Genomic DNA, 19,384 nt, shown 5'->3' on the forward strand with positions numbered 1-19,384 from the left:
CAACTGACATAGATCTCCCATTAGAGTTCCTCACCTGACTGGTGAAGAAAGATAAGGAAACAAAATCTCTGGAACATCAACTGTTAATAAAAGTGTACAGTAGAAGAATATGAGGCTTTACTAAATGCTTATTTAATGGAAGAAAGACTCTCATTTTGTTGTCCATTGACATTCAACCCCATAGGCAGTCAAAACACTATGGATGTCCTACTCCTGCAAAACAAGTATGAATAGTGTCCATAAAAATGAGCTGTTCATCCAAAAGATATCAAATATACTGGGCTTCAAGACCAATTTAAACCTGTAGAAGATGAAAGCAGAATGGTATTATAGTTAAATGTGTGGATTATACTTCTTTGAAAAGTCATCATATGGAGAAGTATAAAGTGAGAGGATGTGTTTGCCAACTCCTAAGAACTTGTGCTAGCTAGCTATCATATGACCAGCATATGAATCATAATCTAAAGTGGCGGCTGTAACATAGTGTGTTATAGTTCAAAGACACCGGACAATTAATAAAAAATCTCAGAGAAGCAGAACTGGTCACCTTGACACTTGCATTGAGCTGTATTGGGACCCACCTTGTGCAGATGGGTTTCTTTAGGGTGCAGGTCTACATTTTTTACTATTTTTAAGATGTTTATTTTGAAAACAAAGTGTTCAATTAAGATTTCTGGTTTGGATGTTATCAGCGATGTGGAAATGGAAATACAGTGGAATTCTGGCCAATAAACACAATGGAAATAAGGATTGGGCTAAATTAAGAGCATTTGCTTGGGAAAAGTAAATGTTTTCTTGTTTCTTTTTACAAAAATGTGGAAAAGAATATGCAGAAATGTACTTTCTTTTTCCATTCAAGACAGAAAATTTTACCACACTTATTGAGGGATATATTGAAAACCAGCTATAACCTGCCTTATCCTGAACTGTATAGAGGGAGCAGTGAGAGCATGATCCAGACTGTCCTGACCACAATATAAAATCTCATCAGCTTCAATGGCTTGGTGATCAAACCCTCAGTTCTTTCACTTATGAGGAATTCAGTTTGTTTTTAGAATATAGAGCAGAAACACTGGGAACAGAGTCTGCTCTGAAAATACTACAGTGCCTCAGAAAGTTATGTGCATCTTTGGGAAGTTAAATTAACCATGACAATATGTCATTAAATCAGAAAAATGGGATGATTTGAAAAAAAAGTTGATAATGAGCTTCAAGATGGAATCATTAGTGTCTGCACTCATTAAAAAACAGGGATTAAAGCAGTCCAATTAGTGCTCTTGCATGAGACTGAAAAGGTCATAGTCCAAAAAATCAGCAGAAAAAATATAATAAAAGATGTTTTGTTCTTCTTTAGAGCTTCTTTCTTGCATTTGTGAAAAAACAGATAATTTATTTTCCCCTTTTCCAGAATTAAAGGCTTACCTTTTTATTTGAAAACATGCTTCACTTTATTTCAGATGACTTTTAGAAGCAAAAGTAAGCACCTGTAATTAAATTCCTATGTTCCGATAATATTTGAATTAATCATAGATTAATGCAACTGGATTGGAAATTTTTACACAGGACAATTTTTTAGGAATTATCTCTATTTTTTTTTTCACCTCTCTTTCTAGTCTAACAGAGATATCTGTGTAACTAATTCCATACAGCTCTAAATAAAGAACTCGTAGTAACCTTGGGAGGTGTTAATTATTCACTGGGGGAGCCTGAATGACTGTCCTCGACCAGATCCCTGACTTCTAAACAGCTTCAACAGGATTACACAGATTTCCCCACCCGCCCTCATCATGGGATTCAGCTTGCAGATGCAGACACCTGCATGTCTGCATTGGAGCAAGGTGCCCAGGCTCCTTCACAACTGCAGTGAAGATTTGGACAATATAGGCAACAGACCCTTGAGAACTCTTCAGTACTTCCTGAGATAAATGCATTCATTTTATCATCTGGACACGGTCCTAGACAGCCTGCTCTAGGTGACCCTGCTTGAGCAGGGGGGTCTGGACCAGGTGACTTCCAAAGGTCCTTTCCAATCTCGACCACTCTGTGGTTCTGTCATGTAAAGCCTTGTCAAGGAAAGTGACACGAATTGGCACAGAATTAAAAACGTAACTTGAAATTATCTTGCACTATTATATATTTCCTGGCCTATCTCTGTTCTGTTTTTTTTTTTTTTTTTTTTTTTTTCATTACGATGTTGTAATGCCTACGGGTGTCATAGCTAGACAAAAACTGTGCTATGTTAGTCATTAGTATATGACAAAATTATCCAATTATATGTATATAACATAAGACTGAACAAAATCAGCATTTGGGCTGTGGGATAAAGCAGCTGTGGTATTTTCCTGGATCTTTTCTTACACAGAAATTCACTAAAGGTCTATTTTTTTATTATTTTTTTCTTTCTTGTTGCTCTTTCTCTTTCATCTGAGGTATCACTTCTGAAACAAACAAACAAACAAACAAATCCTTGTTCATCTTATGGGCTTGTTCTCAAAGCAATCCAGTTCACATCCAAACTGATGTCAATTTGCTGCATCGAAGAAGGAGGGTGAAGTACTGTCATGAATTCCACAATTTGTGCAAAACCAGAATCTTTTCTGTTTGTGTGCTTGCTTGTTAGTTGTTGTTTTTGTTCTGTGTGTGTGTTTTGTTTTTAGCCTGCGACATTATTTAGAAGATTATACAGGACTGTGCAGAAAAACAGAGAAAAAGATACCAGTTGCAAGAGTTCTTTCCAGCAGCTCAGTGGAGTGAAAACAACCTGACACCCTTTCTCAACAGGTACACTTGTACATCCTACCAGCTTGAAGGCCTGTAGCAATGGCCAGTTTCAGTCAAGGACATTATCATTAATAGGATCTAAAGGATTGTGAGCAAAGTTTTAAAACTTGGGTGCTAAATCTGTACTTAGGCATGCAAAGCCATCAGCTGGAGACTGAGTGAGGAAATAAAGGAAGTGTAAATCTCAGGCTTGCTAATGAGAGTTTGCTCCTGAGAACTGTGTTGTGGCTTATTGCAGTCCTGCTCTTTGTGTGCTGCCTCGAGCTATCACAATGTAAATTGCCTTTGTCCACCCCTTATGAAGGTGCTCTGGAGCACTGGGCAGAGGAACTCAATCCCTTTCTGGGAATAAGGATGGAAAAACTCAAGGGCAGGGACAGAGGAGAGACAGGTTGTTTTGTAGGAGGTGAAAGGACAAATTAGAGAACTAAGAGAACAGCAGAATATCAGGAGAGGAGTGGCATATAGAAAAAGAAGTACGAAATGTGGAGGATAGAATTGGGAAGAAAGAACAGATAACAGGGAGAGAAATCCTGTATTATATCTCTTCTGAGAGCCAACAATTTTTCAGAAAATGGAAAAAAGTTTTTTTCTTTAATAAGTCTTCTGGCAGACTTGGATAGGGTACTTGCAGCTTTCCTGTAGATTTGGTGTCCCACTACAGATTAAAAGTCAAGGAATACAACCAAATCTGGCATTTAGGGTGGTACATTTGTTAATATGGAAATTTCAAGTGGTGGTTCGGAAAGCAAGAAACCTAGATTCCTCAGCTGTGACCTAATGGTTTATTAAAGGATTGGTAGTTATGAAGAGTGCTCATTATCTAGGAGTTAAATGATTAACTGATTATAACTGAGTGAGAAAATAGTAGGGGCGTGTGAAACCAGGCTAATTACAGTGGGATAACTGGGGGTCCGAGTTTACAGTCAAGGAAAGAAGTCATTAAAAATGAACATGAAAATACAGAAATATCCAGGTTCAAGTCATTTCAAACTCATAAGGCTAACACATGAATTGAACCTGCAATGTAGACAGTGATTGCATCTTGATTGTATTTAATGTGAAGACAATGGATAAACAGGTGAATGACAGATGATAACTGAGAGGATGAACCACACTGTAGTATAGATTCAGTAATGTTCATATGGGGAAGCCATTTTTACGATCTCTGGATTGAAGCTGATGTATCAGCTGGACCCAACCATGAAGTGTTTGGCCATCAGTAAAGATAATATGCACAAAGGAACCTGGATCACAAACCCAACACAGAGCTGGGCTGTGCCTCTTGGGGAAGAGAGGAGCAGGGGCAGGTTCTGGAGCAGCCAGCTGTGAGCAGTTCGTGAACATCTGCTCCATGGTGTGCCAAGTGTGGATGTGGGTGCCTTGGGTACCAGCAGCCCTGCAGCACTGACAGTTCTCAGAGTACAGATAGTCCCTAAACTACCGTGCTTTACAGCCATAGGAAACAACAAATGCTGAAAGGAAAAATAAATATTAACAAGCCCCCACTTCTACACACTAGTTCCCCTTTTTAATTTTTTTTTTTTTTCCCAAGCTGTAGCATACTTTTCTGGCTAGTTCAGATCTGCTTGACATAATTTATTTTCTTTCACATATTGATATTTAATTTACTTTCAGTATAATAACTAGCTTAAGCCTTTAAGCCATCAATAGCTTCACCCTTCTAGACTGCAGATTGATTATTGTTCTGGCATCCATTCATTTAGGAAATAAAAGCTAACTCAGGGGTAGGTAACAATATACTATTTTTCAGATGTGCTGAAAATTGCAGCATTTCTGAAATCTCTTGGTTAATCCATGTGATGTAGATGTGTCTATCTTTTGTTTAAATTACCCTTAATGTGACCAATAGCATATACAAATAATAAGGAAGGCCTCAACCCCATTGTGATGATGCTCTAAGCAAGTCAGACTAGCTGTAAAAATACTTACTTCAAAACTGAAATTTGAAATGAGCAACACAATCTTTTCTATACTGTTGTTTTAAGTTACTCTCTTATTGACTAATTTCTTGTAACAAATAGGTGTTAAGGAAAGGTCTGAATTAAGTGTGTTGGGTGCCTGAGTGAAGAGGAAAGTAAGAAAAGCCAAGCATGAGAACACACCTCCAGAAAGTAAAATCTATCAAAAAATCTTTCAAAGCATTTGAAATTAGTCTTCATTTTTCCAAGACACAGTTTTGCATTTTCCTCTGTTTGCACCAAGTATGACATTAACAAAAGCAAATCAAACCCAAAGACCCATCTGTCTCCAGGGTGGCTACTGACATAAAATGTCCTCTCTCATTTTTGTATTCAGGGACACACCATAACAATTCCCCAGAAAACAGCACAGCATGGATCTTTGGATCAAATGGCTGGCAGTCACAGCACTTCTTGCAGTGGCTGGTGCTCAGCCACAGAAGCAGGCGCAGGCCCCCCTGCTGCTGCACAAGCCCTTCATCGTGGTGTGGAATGCGCCCACCGAGCAGTGCAGGCTGCGCTACAAGGTGGACCTGGATCTCAGCATTTTTGACATCGCATCCAACACCAATGAGACTCTGAGTGGATCAAACGTGACAATCTTCTACCACACTCACTTGGGATACTATCCGTACTACTCTGATAACGGAGATCCTGTGAATGGGGGGGTGCCCCAAAATGAAAGTATTATCAAGCACCTTAATAAAGCAAAGTCTGACATTGACTATTGCATACCTCTGAAGAAATTTCAGGGACTTGCAGTCATTGACTGGGAAAACTGGAGACCCCAGTGGGACAGGAACTGGGGCAGTAAAAGCATTTACAGAAATAAATCTCTTGAGATGGTAAGGCGACAGCATCCTCAGTGGTCAGAGGACAAAATTAGGAAAGTCGCTAAAGAGGAATTTGAAAATGCTGGCAAGAGTTTCATGAACAACACCATCCTTCTGGCTGAACACATGAGGCCAAATGGTTTGTGGGGTTACTATCTTTACCCAGACTGCTACAATTATGATTACAAAGAACACCCACAAACGTACACAGGGAAATGCCCAGCCATTGAGTCTTCCCGCAATGATCTCCTGCTGTGGCTGTGGAAAGAAAGTACTGCTCTCTACCCCTCGATATACCTGGATTATGTACTGAAGTCAAGTCCAAATGCACTAAAATTTGTTCACTATCGGGTTAAGGAGGCAATACGTATTGCCTCAATTGCTAGAAAAGACTATGTTTTGCCAGTTTTTGTTTATTCCAGACCGTTTTACGCCTATACTTTTCACGTTTTAACAGAGGTAAGCAGACAGACTTCTTTAGAAATGTAGAGATTAGAAACAGCCTTTTAGAAAAGGTACTTTCCAGAAGTTTTCCTTATATAAAAGCATTTATGTAAGTTTTTCATATTTAATGAAAATATACCACTCCATAAGAAAGAGCTGTAGTCACCATACAAAATGCCACACCTTTCAATAGTTAATCCTGCAGTGTTTTGGTATATTTTTGTAGGATAACATTGTATGTTTTTAATTAGGCTAATTTAGAAAGAAAGTACAAAGAAATCATTCCCTTAAGGAAGTAACTCATTCTGATATTTTAATTCTTCAGGACAGCTTGTGAAATGAATTTGACAAATTTTTGTGAAGCTTAAAACTTATTAGGATAATAGAAAGATAAAATTTCATAAGAAAGGAACCTGAGGGCTTTTTTGTTCCATTATCCAAGTGGAAATTCATTCAGGACAGAAATAAACCAGTCAAGTAAACTGGTCTGGACTGGAAAAACTCCTGCATGATGAGCATTGGCCATTTTGCTTTTCAGAGGCACAACAGGTTCAAATGTCTTCTTGATCCAATATTTAGTGCTAATCCTGCGGAATCTTTCTAAGAAAGAAACTGAGTTTTTGAGGCATGCAATATTCCTTCAACCAGCGACAAAGTGCAATAAATATAGAGCTGCCAACACAAGATGGCAAGGAGAAAAGCAGAGGTCAGACCAGTAGGTCACAAGCTGCGTGTGGTTGCAGCCAGGAGCTGGGCAGGGGTTGTGGAGCCTCATCAGCCTGAGAAGTCTTTCAGGGTGCTCTTAAGAAGCTGATGGCACATTGAAGCAACCATGAATTTGGTCTGCCCCATTTTTAGCAACAGGTGACTCTTTGCAGCTGTTTTCTGTGTGGTGTGGAAACTACAGGTCCTAGGTTTCTTGGAAATCATGTACAAACAGGAAAGCCAGATCCCACTTGAAGACAAGAAGCCTCTGGGGTCAGTACAGGCAGGAGCTCCCCCAGAATGCTTTCACTGAAGAGCTTAAAACAGGCCATCAAACAAATGAACAATCTACAAATGCAGGCCGTAATAATTCATTTCATAATATAAACCAGTCTCTTGATAGATATAAAAATACCACAAATGTTACTGAAAGCTATGAAAATTAACATGCTGTTACCTATTATGCACGAGTTCAAAATTTGTTCAAAATATAAAGTTACCTTAAACTGCTTTCTGAACAGTACAGTGGTACTGTGATGTTTCTCCTAAGTTATACTCTTTAACCCAGTGGCAGTTTTTTCAATTGCATACAGCCATTTTTTATTGGATGATTTAAAGATTACTTTACAAACCATCAGCCAGGGAAGATCTATGCATAGACATAGAAGCATCTTTCGGGAAATATCTACTCTATGTTAAGATATTTAAAATATATTTTTTTCTAGATTTTAGACTGGACTGGAGTTTCTCATTTGATCCATGACATGCCCCAAAGTGAAGCTCCCAAATCTAAAAACAAGGCACGAAACCCCTGAGTCCCAGCAACAGTGGGTGTGAGTGCAATAAGAGATGGAGCCAGTGTAGTATGATGAGAAATGGGGATAGCAGGCTAATAGGAACCTCAGCTCTGACAGGGATGGGGCCGGGAGAACCACTGCCTGGACCCATTAAGTTGGACAAGAGTAGTGACATTGTGGTTGAAAAGGAATATTAGGTGATACATTCAAGCTTTGTGTGTAATGCCTTCTGTACACGGTATGATAAATACAGTAAACATTACAGTGGGAGAAAACAGGAACAATGGTTGTGGGCCAGAGTCACTAGGGGAGAGGCAGAGGTCTAGCAGACATTCAGAAAGACACAATGCACAGGTCCAAGCTGATGCTGTAGCTATGTCTGCTATGCCTTTCACCTTGACTGTACTTGGAAATCAGGTGAGCTGTGCAGAAGGTATCTGAGAAATTCATCCTGCTTCTTCTCTTGGAAGCAATTTATAAATTGTGATTTGGGATCCCAGTCATTATGAAAGGTTTCTGTATTTGCTAGAAATGCCTACAAGCAATTTGCCATCTGCAGGGCATTTAGAAATTTTGCCTTGACAATTCACTCCTAACGGTGTGGGAGAGAGGAGTTGCACAGTAGCATCTGTGCTTCCTGCCTAGAAGACTGGAGTCATGAATAAAACAGAATTATAAATAAACCAACAAATGATGAAAAAATGGATAGCAATTTCTCTCATTCACCTACCGATAGTCCTAATAGTCTCTGATGCCAAGGTGTGCATGTGTACAGAGTCCATTGCCTACAACCACGCTAGGCTTGCACTACCATTCCTGAATACAAAAGAAGCATGTCTGAAACTGACACCATTCAAAATTTAAAAGAAAGATTACTTCTTTGTCTTTTCTCAACATGTAACAAGGACTGACTGTCCTGCTTCCTCTCAAGTGAAACAGCTCACCTCCTACTTTTTTAGTGGGCAACATGGTGACTTGGCTGACCGAAATATGAAGAAGCATTGATAGGAACTGGAGTTTCCTCCTCTGCGCCAAATTAGCTCTCTGCGAGGAGATAGCCCAGCATAATCCTAAGGATCTGTGGTTGTTGCACACTGCCTTTAGTAGCTTGAACAAGAACAAGCATCAGGACCAGCATGAGAAGTAAAGAGGCTTTGTTGACTTGCTTATCATTTGGAGAAATACCTGAGTGAAGCTGACCTGTAAAGTTGTGTCTTCAGGACAGTCCTGCATCATGGATGGATGAGGATCTGATACAAAGAGTGAAACACGATTCCCCACCTAGACACATGCCATGATGGTCATATTTAAAATTATGACAAAAATAATTTTAAACCTGCATGTTTTCTTCTTCATGAGGAAGAAGATTGGAAAGATTAGAAGCAGAGGCCAAGAAACATTACCAGTCCATCTGTTTGTCTATTTGCACTCACATGGAAAAGCCATGCCAGTGAGCCCCACTAATGTCAGGCTGTGTTGTGCGAGGAACAGCACCAGCTTCAGTCCGGAAAGCGGAATGGCTGCAGGATGGACACATGTGCCTCTTTTGTGTGCCTTGCTCAGAGCTTCGGGGAGACACCTCCCTATCTCTGCCTCCAATTTGCCTCTCTCAGCAGTTATGGCAGTCATTTATGACTCCTCTTTCCCCCCCAAATATTCAAATGGGGGATAATGGGGGATAAGAACTTTATTTTATAACCAGGTTTGTAGCAGGGGAGGGTGGTGGTGGTCCCATCTCTTCGTGCGGCTGGCTGGTGGTCAGAGCACTGACCTCTGAAGCAAGAGCTCTCTGTCCAGGTCTCTTCCCAGCTTGCTGAGACTGAATCCAGGACCTTCTCAGTCTCTGTTAGACACCAGGAAAGAGTTGGGGAATCACTAGACCAAAAAGAACAAGTGTATAAGACAGAAAGGGAAAAGATGATACTGTCTAGTGTTCATAGATTATTCAAAGAAGAGCCCTTCTGTGCTAAAGGCTTTTGAGGTACTTAACGTGAATCAGTTATTCAGTGAAAGACATAGCTATTCCTACAAATGACAGTCAGAAACCTTCCTTCCTTCCTTGTGGGCAAGCTGTGTAATTATTAAGCTGAATTAATCATAAGACATAGTCAGATTCACACTTGCTTCTCTTGCTCTCCTTTGAACTTTCATTTAATTGGTGCAAAGTGAAATGGCATCAGAAAGAGAAATGCTCCCATCTAAGTGTTGTCTGTAGCCTCACAGTGAAGATAACCCTCATGTACCTGGAGATGATACACCTTAAAAGGTGCATGAGGAAGACAGAAAAATCCAGCTTATGCTTTTCTAATTCTCTTTCCTCCTGGGGAGGACTTCTACCGCTTGACCTTTGTTTTAAAGAATACAACAAGAGGGAAGAAATATAAGGAAGAAGGAGATTGTTTAAATGAAATCCCTACAGATTTCTACAGCATCTAATACCTGTGCAGTGTTGTGAGTGTCCTTCAAGCATCCCCAGGGGAACGTGCTTTCCAATCAAATGCCACATTTTGGCCTTAGTCTGAGAAAAGTGCTTGGTTTCTCAGCATTGGCAAGGTGGTGATTCTAGGTGTGCACAAAGGTGGAAGGGTAGGTGCTCCTGGAACTTCATTTGTGAAATTACCTGTGCTAATAGACTTCACACATCTGGAGGTGAACTTCAAGGGTCATGCTCTTGAATTTTGTTATTCTATATCCATATGAATCATACACAAAATGCTGAAACACTTTTGTGTTTAAAAATATAAACTATTTCTACAATTAACAAAAGAAAACTGTGGAAAGTAAGAGAATCAAAACTGGATTTACTGACTTGTGATCAAGCAACCTAAATCCCAAAGTATATTACTTACAAAATCTCTATTTTGGGTTTTGCTCAGGTCTTAGTCCATCCAGCAATGCTAACTGTCTATTGATTATTTATTTTGGATGAACAAAAAGGTTTCATTGATTTGTTCATGTGCTAGTGCTAAATCACTGAACGATTGTTTGGCTAACATCCAGACTTTGTATCTGGGTAGCCTTTATAAAATGCTTTGTAGATTATAAATGCTTGGGAGCCCTCATTACCAAGAGGTCAGGCTATATTTCACATTCTTTTCACATTTGATATCTTGACTTTTAATTCACATACTTTTTTTTTTTTTTTTTTTTTTTTTTTGTCTCCCTCTTCTTGTATTCTTTACAGATTAATTCCTGTAGGAAGAAAACCACTAGAAAATAACACCTGCAGCACACAGTACTCTAATTTTACAAAAGTATCACCAGACTATATACTTTTAAGAGTAATGTCTTTCTCTAAAAGACTGCTTGCATGATCAGCAACAACATGATCTTCAGGCAATACTAACTATACGCTATACCACTCTGAGCCAGGGCAAGCTCTGCTCTTTCAAATTTTGCAGATTTTCCTGCACTGTTTTGTCTGACCTCCAGCTAAGGCTCAGAACCACTGCTCACTACAACTGTCTGTCATAGTCTTGAACTCTTCAGCAGAATCTCTTTTTTTCCAGTGTATTTGTTTATGTCTCCTTTTATATCTCTTGGGCCATCCATGTTTCAGGAATGGAAACTCCTTGCTATGCTCTGGTAGATCAACAGGCCCACTTAAAGAGTGAATAAATTATTTAGTACCAATTTGCAATAATAACACAGCTCTTCCACTCTGAGTTTGTATTTCTAAGGTCCCATGACCACACTGTGATAATTTGGCTGTTGTACTGTTTTCTCTTAAGAAGAGATTGAAAGACTATTGAAGACCACCAGTAATGTTTTAAAGGAATTTGCTCTTTCTTGTTCTCTCACCAAATCAAGAAAGATTGTAGAATCTTTCCTTGCAAACAGTGATTGGAAATTACTCAGTAATCAATTACCGTAGGTAGGAATTATTTTAGATGTAATTGGTCATGCCTTGAAATATGGGGATGGAAGAAGAAGCTTCCTCCCTACTTTGTAAGATTTAATTGCATTTCTCTTGACATGGTATTCACAGTTTCAGGGAATGGTTTTAAGATACATGGATGGTTCCATGAGTCACTGCAGGGCACCAGTGACTCCTGTGCTACACACAGTCTATGTTCCGGCAGAGGTGCATTACTGCTAATTGTGATGACTTGACTGCATATTGGTACAGGCCTAAAGGTGGACTTGGTTAAGCCATTAAATGTGTGCTTTCTTCCCATTTGGCATAAAGAAACACAGGGAGCAGCTTGTGTTTCAACAGTGTGTTTCCTGGAATAGCAGTATTCATGCTGGTAGGAACAGCAGCTCTGTAACTGGTGTGGCTAATGCAGCACAAGTTAGGCACCTGCGTAAAGCCTATCAGTTGCAACTAAGTACTGTAGTAGCAGTCCAATGACATGATCATACTTAACATCACTTGCCAAAAATGATGTCTGCGTATGGTAACCATTCAAAGACTGGTAGATAAAACCTATCATTCAATTCATATGCCACTGGTTTGGTTGGAGGACCCTTTGTGAATAAATTCTAAAGATTTTTTTATTTGCTAGTCCCACTTGTGAATAAAACCCTATGCAAACCTTTGCAGGTACGCAGAAAAGCTTTCTAATCTAAACAGTTGTTTTATGGTGAAGAATATACTACAGGATCATTGTCTCCTCTAGGGGAAAAAAAATGATGCCTGTATCCTAGTGCTTTTTAAAATTATTATTATTTTTAGTTTTAGGTTTATGTCTTTTTTTTTTCTGACTTTTTTTGGCCTTCTTTTGCAGACTGATCTGGTCAACACCATTGGTGAAAGTGCAGCTTTGGGAGCAGCTGGAGTTGTTCTCTGGGGCAGTATGCAATATGCCAGCTCAAAGGTAGCTCCTATTGGTTTATTAGCATTTAGGAATCACATCAATACCTTTTCTCTGCCACCACACCCTTCATTGTACCTATCTATCATTATCATTGTCACCAGCTTACAGTTGAGGATGAAGGCTCAGGAATACTTTAAGGTTTTGTTCGTTCTGTGCTTTAGTTAGGCAGAGAGATCCCATTGCTTCAGAGCACATTGATTCAAGCAGGCCATTTTTGCCAGCTTGCAATAATGAGTCCAGATTAGAAAACAGACATGTTTTGAAGCAATAGCATACAAATGTAAACACAGCTTGTTACGGCGTTCTTTTTCATAGCTATGGCAGTTTGTACAGACCCAGGGAAGGAATGGGGTCTAGAGGGGGAGTTTTCTCTGGTCACTACTGGAATTTGTGTTGAAATGACAGATAGAAAAGAATGCTGCTAGAAAAGAAATGGCTTACTTAGTCCTCCCAGGTTCCTCGAGCATTCACATATCCTTCCTGAAGTTATTGAGGGGGAAGGATGCTGCACTGGGGTTTTGTAGGGGGCATGGCAGGATAGACCCCTCCCCCCCCCCCCTTCCATCCTGAACCCAGGCTGGGCTTTGGTTCTCTTCCCTCTCTCTTTTCATGCAATCTGCTATCCTGCTCCTGAAGTCTCTGTGAAAGCACCACTGACTTCAGCAGAGGTGTAGGGAAACCATCTAGAGCTTTCTAGCTGCAACTTCTGTGCTTATTTCTGAGAATGATGTAGCTCCCAGTAAGCTGAAGGAGTTGGAGAAAACAGGACCAAAGCAGTGACTCAATATGTTCTTTAAAACCTATTAATCACACACCCTGCTCCTTGTCAGCAGTTACCAGAAATCTCCACTTAAGGAACAAGTTAGTCTCCGATCAGAGAGATCAGTGTCATATCGATACATCTCCAGTCAAACACGGTACGTTGCTACCAAGCACCCTAACAGTGAAAATAGTAAAGGTTAATATTTTGCTAATCTTACCCATGGAAGCAATCTCACTTAAAACAATCATTTGCTCCAGTATGTAAATCCAACTTATTTATCTCAAGAAGTTACTGCAGCTAAGAACAGTTGTGTAGTAGTATCTAAAATGTAAGAAATTTGGACATAATGCTAGCTATTGATTAACGTGTCATGATCTTTTATTTCCTATAGGAGAGCTGTTCAACTGTGAAACGATATATTGATGGACCCTTGGGACATTATGTCATTAACGTGACCTCAGCAGCCAAACTCTGTAGCAAAGTTCTGTGCAAGAAGAATGGAAGATGCATCCGCAAAAACAGCGCCTCTTCTGCTTACCTCCACTTGCCACCCACTAACTTTAAGATTCAAGTCCGTCACTCAGGGAGGGGCCCAAGATTGCAGGCAACTGGTAAACCAAGCCTGGAGAACATAGAAACCATGAGGCAGAGGTTCATGTGCCAATGTTACCAAGGATGGACAGGAATATTTTGTGAGTTGCCTGACCAAAGGCTAAAGGATCACTGGGCTCACATTGTGTTGAGCAGATCAAGAAAACAAAAGCTTCATGTCTTCCTCCTAGGAGCCATGCAGCTTCTTCTGCTTTATACTGCATACTAAACTCTTCTGAGGCAGTGCAAGGAAATAAGAAATGGTGCCACTAGGAATTCCATTTTCTTTCAGCAAGTTTTTATTACAAAGGGGAGAGACATTGTTGATTAAATAGGTTTATGCTGTTTTGTTCGTGTCCCAGGCCCTCTGCAATATCTTCAGACATTAAACATTTTTCAGGTAGCTCCTTTTTGACCAGCTCCTTTACTCATGTTTTAAGCAGATAAGACTTTTGCTGCTACAGTGGAAAATTTATCTGTGTAAAATGGATGATTAAACCTGTATAAAGATTCATCCACGTAGAAGCTGAAAAAAGGACCCAGAGTCTCTATTCCAGGGTTGGATGATTTAACATATGTTGATGAGGAAAAGTATTCCTGTAGACCAGGGATCCCAAACCATTTGCTGCAGGTCTTGCTGAAGTCAAATGGCATTTTGCATGAGCGGCAGCACAGTCCCCAGATCCACATCCAATTATGTATCAGTGTTATGTGCATACATTTAAAAAATGTGTATTTCAGTACTTCAGGGCCTAATCTGTGTCTTGTTACTTCTAGTGTTATCAGTATTTCCAGTGGTAGTTTTGTGCCATCAGTTTCAAAGGCAGTTTGACTGAAAATCTCAGCATTTACCAGTAATTGGGTCAAATATTCATTTTGCTACAAGCACCAGTCAACCAGCAGAATGTATACGTGTTTAGGTTGGGGGCTCCTGAGCTTGGAGATTTCTGCTGGCACTTTGCAGCATTCCCGTGAAGGCAAAATACTTCTCCAGTAGGTAGCAGGGAAAATACTTCTCCAGTAGATAGCAGGTAATTTCATGCTTTCTCTGCCTCGCTGCTTCGTGTCACTGGTCCCTTTGGGGCTGCTTTCTGCTCTGCTAGCAAAATGGGTCTGGTAGATCTGCTCTTGTACAGCTCTTGTTCATTCACCCAACAAAGCCGGTCAGTGGCTGGGAAACAAAGGTAGGCTGACAGATCCCACCATCAGCATGTGTCTCCCTTGTGCAAGAGAGGGAGAAATTGAAGGACTTTACTGACAACATTTTGGCTTGCAACTTTCATTCAGATTTAGATGGGGGCCCCTTCAGAGGTGCTGTAGCTTAAAGAGCCCCTGATTATGATGTTAATGTAGCATATATAAAATGTCATCCTGTCACAGTCAGGTTGTAGCATGTTAATTTTTTATTAGATATTCATTGGTCCATGCTCATGTGTGAACAAATATATTTCATCAAAAACATATCTACCTTCTACACAGACTTTCTGTGTAACAAACAATGAATGCCCTCATTGAATTGATGTCAAAACCAAGAAATTCCCTACATCTCTCTGTAACAGGCAAGATATTGAAATTTGTTTTGAGGCTGTCATATGGTGGGTTCAACTGAGTGCTGATAGGGTCTGATTTTGAGGTGACCCTGTGTGGAGCCAGGACTTAGACTCAGTGATCCTTGGGGGTTCCTTGCAACTCAAGATATTCTATGCTTCTGTGATGTCTCTATGGATTACAATTTGCCATGCTGTTTCATGTTCTTTGTAATCTCCTGTTGTCTCTAAATATTTCTTCATGGTAACCCCTCAAAAAAAAAAAATAATCAAAAAACATAACAATAAAAAAAAAAAAAACTTTATTTGGTTTGCCAAGACCAGTTTCACAGCTGGTGTGAACTGATAGTCTGATTCACTCCAGCCTCATAACAGATGCTCAGACTCACCCAGCTCATAACAGACCTGCAGTAGATATTTTAAGGCCACAATGATCCCTTTAAATCCAGACACTGAAATGGGACTGACTTCAGTTAAATAGAGACTTGTTAGCTATAGTGTTTGAGTAATGACTGTAATGACTTGTGCTGAGAAACTACAGGAGAGATTTGCCACTGATCTTTTACTTTGCAGCATGCCACAGCAGTAGATGACAGAAAAATGAAGCTAAAAAACTTCCCTGTTTTGCTGTGAGAGAAGAGGGATTAGAATTAAAGTTTAGGAAAACTGAAAGTTGTTAACTGTGGCTTCAGACTGAAGCTAGGGTGTTTATACAAACAGTAAAAATGCTGTGGGTGAATTGGAAATAATCCCAGGTCAGTCTGAGATGTATATATGCTATCAGAGTTGACTGACTTACTGAGTCCATAGGATTCTGTCAGTTTATGTCAGCTGTAAATTTGCCCAGTGGCTCTTCCTCAGTCTAGGTTGTCATTTCACATGGAGGAGTGTATGAGGTCTGTGGTAATAGATACAAAGAATCCCAGATACAAAGATCTTTGGATTTGGCTCATATATTTCCATGTAGAACTGCAGGCCCAATTTTTCATCCTCATCACCATGGTGTCTTCAGCAGAGTTCCCTGAGTATAATCAAAACCAGAACTTGGCCCGGGCTCAATGGTATTTTTTAATGGAACCATGCATTTAAGTGAATGTAATTATACAGACTTTTTGTATTTCAACTAGTTAAAGCCCTCCCCCTCCCCCTTTTTTTTTTATTTTCTCTCTCCTTTTTTTTTTTTTTTTTTAAACAAAACATTTACCATTACGTAGTGTCCTTGGAAGCTCTGTACAATGGCAGCTGTCAATGGTGGGGTAGGAGGCAGCTGAGCTGTGCTGCTGACTGGGGCAGGCAGAGGTTGTGCAACTGCAAGGGCTCCCAGAGCTTGTGTGCTCCTATGTGGGACCACCAGTTACACAAGCAGTATCAAAACTGGGATGCATTTCATCCCTTTAGCCCTGGTGAATATGCTGTAGGACACATATAAAAACACACAGTCCTGTGACTGTGCCCTATACTGGGGCAGGTGCAGGATGGGATTGTGCAAGGTTGGCTGGAGCCTGATGCCTGGCAGGACCACAGAGGATGTATCACCCTGCAGTGCCTGTTGGCTGGCTGCTATAAAAGCAAGGGGGTCCACAGACCCCTCTGCTCCCATCCCTTCTTTCATGGGTACTTTGTGCTCATCAGAGGCCTCAGCACCCATCCAGTGAAGTGTTAACTGGTATGCTGTTTTTCTACTATTTCCTTTTACGTGAAGAAATGTGAAATATGGTAATAACCTTGGTAATGTGATTTTTTTATTTTCCATTACCACTAAATTAAAAATAGTCTTCAAAATAAGGGGTGGACTAATTGACAATATGGGTCAGAACACCGAAATCAAATCCAAATGAATAGACATTCTTGCAAATCCCAGCTACCTGGAGGGTATGGGAGCTGTATCTTTTTATTATTATTATTATTTATTTATTTATTTATTTTTAATTTCATTGATGTTCCCACACAGTATTATGTAGTTACAATCTTACCAATTTATTTCTTAATAAGGCTTTTCTCTCTTTGGTGGTACTTGTGATCAAATCAAACTCCAGATGCTACCGCAGAACAAATAACGAATTGCAAGTAGAGAAATACTTTCAAGTGCATTTTTGATTACACCTATTTGCAATTGTGGTAGGTCTTGCCTGATCATTCTGGTACATATGGGTACATATGCTTTTACAAAGATTTATTTTCTGGCCCAATTGTATAGTCTAGTCTTTGGAAACACACAATCTGATGTCTCTGTGTTAGAATTATTTGGAGGAGGGAGAGTTTGAAGCAGGAGAGAATTGTGCTCTAAGCTACATGACGATCTCCTTAGTTAAAACCAGCTCATAAAGAATAATTGGGAGGTGGGATTTGATTCTCTCAGATCATAGAAACAATCATTTTCTGCATATGATCTAGAGCTTCAAGATTAATGTAGAGCTTCAAGGTGCTGTGTACTCAGACCCCATATGTTTCTGTAACTCTTCCCAAATGTACCTGTAGAGTTCTCTAATCTTCTGCCCCTTGTCAGGGAATAAACAATACCGACAGAAGCACAACTGTCAGATCTCCAGCTTTTCTTAAATTTGCCAATTTAATATTCCAAAATGTTGAAAGTTGGGGAAATGTCTTCCTTTTTATCTCACACTACTGTGTAAATGCGCATGCAAAGCAATGGAAACATTTGTTTTCGAAGTCATTTCATTAATACTAGGTCACTGTTTGTTCTGGTGATAAAAACACTTGCTTTGTGCACCCAGAAGTCTTAATAATCAGCAAAAAAATAAAAAAAATAAAAAAATTGAATACATAGACAAATTATTTTTCAGATGGGAGGGCAGTGATCTCCTATACTCAATTCATCCTGTGCTCACATTGAAGTTGAATGAATGCCATTGTGCATACATCTGTTCCATGCTGGGCTTTCTATTTCTGTATGCTATCTCTTTTCCATGTCTGGAAATGCAACTAACACCTACTTTTGAATTACAAAGCTTGAATGATCAGTAGCAAAGCCATGTGACAAGCAAGAAATAGGTAGAGTTACTTCAGTAGGGTATTGTACTCCGTAAAATGTAGTTGCATGTTCTGAGCAACTAATGGAAAGTTAATTAAAATTGCACATCATGCATAATAGAAAGACGTATGAAAGATTTTGCCAAAGAAACTTTGATACGCTTAAGACACTGTGGCAGCACAACTGCTTTTGTGTTTACGTTTCGGGAAAAGTAATTTCCTGTCAATCTGTGCTGGGCTCAGAGAGGGGGAGTATTTGCAAACACAGGTTACTCTAAAAATAAGTTGGAAACGATATAGTTTTGTACACTTCAGTATACTTCGAAGAACAATACAGGTTGGGAACAGTACAGCTTCTCAAAGATGAAAATGCAGTCCTTCAAAAAAAAAAAAATCACAAAGAAAAACAATGTCACACACTGTTTAATGAGATTAAAGCCACTAGCTTGTTCTCACTCAGCAACGCACTGCACATTTTCCACATACCATTGCAGGCAACAATAAGGAGCATTTGGAGGTCAGATTAGAAAAGAGGGGGGAACTTTTTGGTAGCTTCAGAAAGTTTGGGATTTAATTCTGCTGCATTTAACAGCTGTAGCATACCAGTGTATTCCTTGTTTAATGTCACCAGAATAATTCCGATGTATTATTTTTTTTCTGATTCAGGAAATACCTCATTTAGCATGCAATAAGAAAGAGAACATGCATACATATGTTCACATAACTGAACATACGCACATGCATATTGGGGTATATGTGTCTTTATGCGTCTATATGTCTGACTTTGCCCCAGAAGAAGCAGAACAGCGAAGACGGGTGCGAGGCTTTGTTGTCTGTCTTGTGGGAACAAGCTGGGAGGCGGTTGCATAACCTTATAGCTTGGCACGTATGGTCCCTGCTGAGGTGCAGATTATGTCCATTATGTAACTGAGTTTATACAGGAAGCTGACAGCATCTAACAAGCTAAAAATAAGCAGACTTCTGTAATTTCAAAGGACAATATTTTAGACCTCTCGTACGCTTCTTCTCTTTCAGCAATAAAAGTGGTCTTTCTAGACGTTTTATTTATTTTTTGTCTAGGATGATATTTTATCACACTGGCAGCCTGTTTTCTCAGAGAGAGGCAGAGC

At 39.7% G+C, this 19,384-nt stretch overlaps 1 protein-coding gene across 1 annotated transcript; it reads left to right on the forward strand.

Annotated features, from left to right (window-relative positions):
• Positions 1-5,137: 5,137 nt before the first annotated feature.
• Positions 5,138-13,945, forward strand: LOC311219435 (hyaluronidase-1-like; the record flags this gene model as incomplete). Its single annotated transcript, XM_084302570.1, has 3 exons — positions 5,138-6,055; positions 12,273-12,362; positions 13,517-13,945. 3 exons carry the CDS (start codon positions 5,138-5,140, stop codon positions 13,943-13,945), a joined length of 1,437 nt encoding a protein of 478 aa, XP_084158696.1.
• Between the last annotated feature and the right edge of the window lie 5,439 nt (positions 13,946-19,384).

The sequence above is a fragment of the Netta rufina genome (genome assembly GCF_964035555.1).
Source record: "Netta rufina genome assembly, chromosome: 1".
Taxonomy (NCBI): domain Eukaryota; kingdom Metazoa; phylum Chordata; class Aves; order Anseriformes; family Anatidae; genus Netta; species Netta rufina.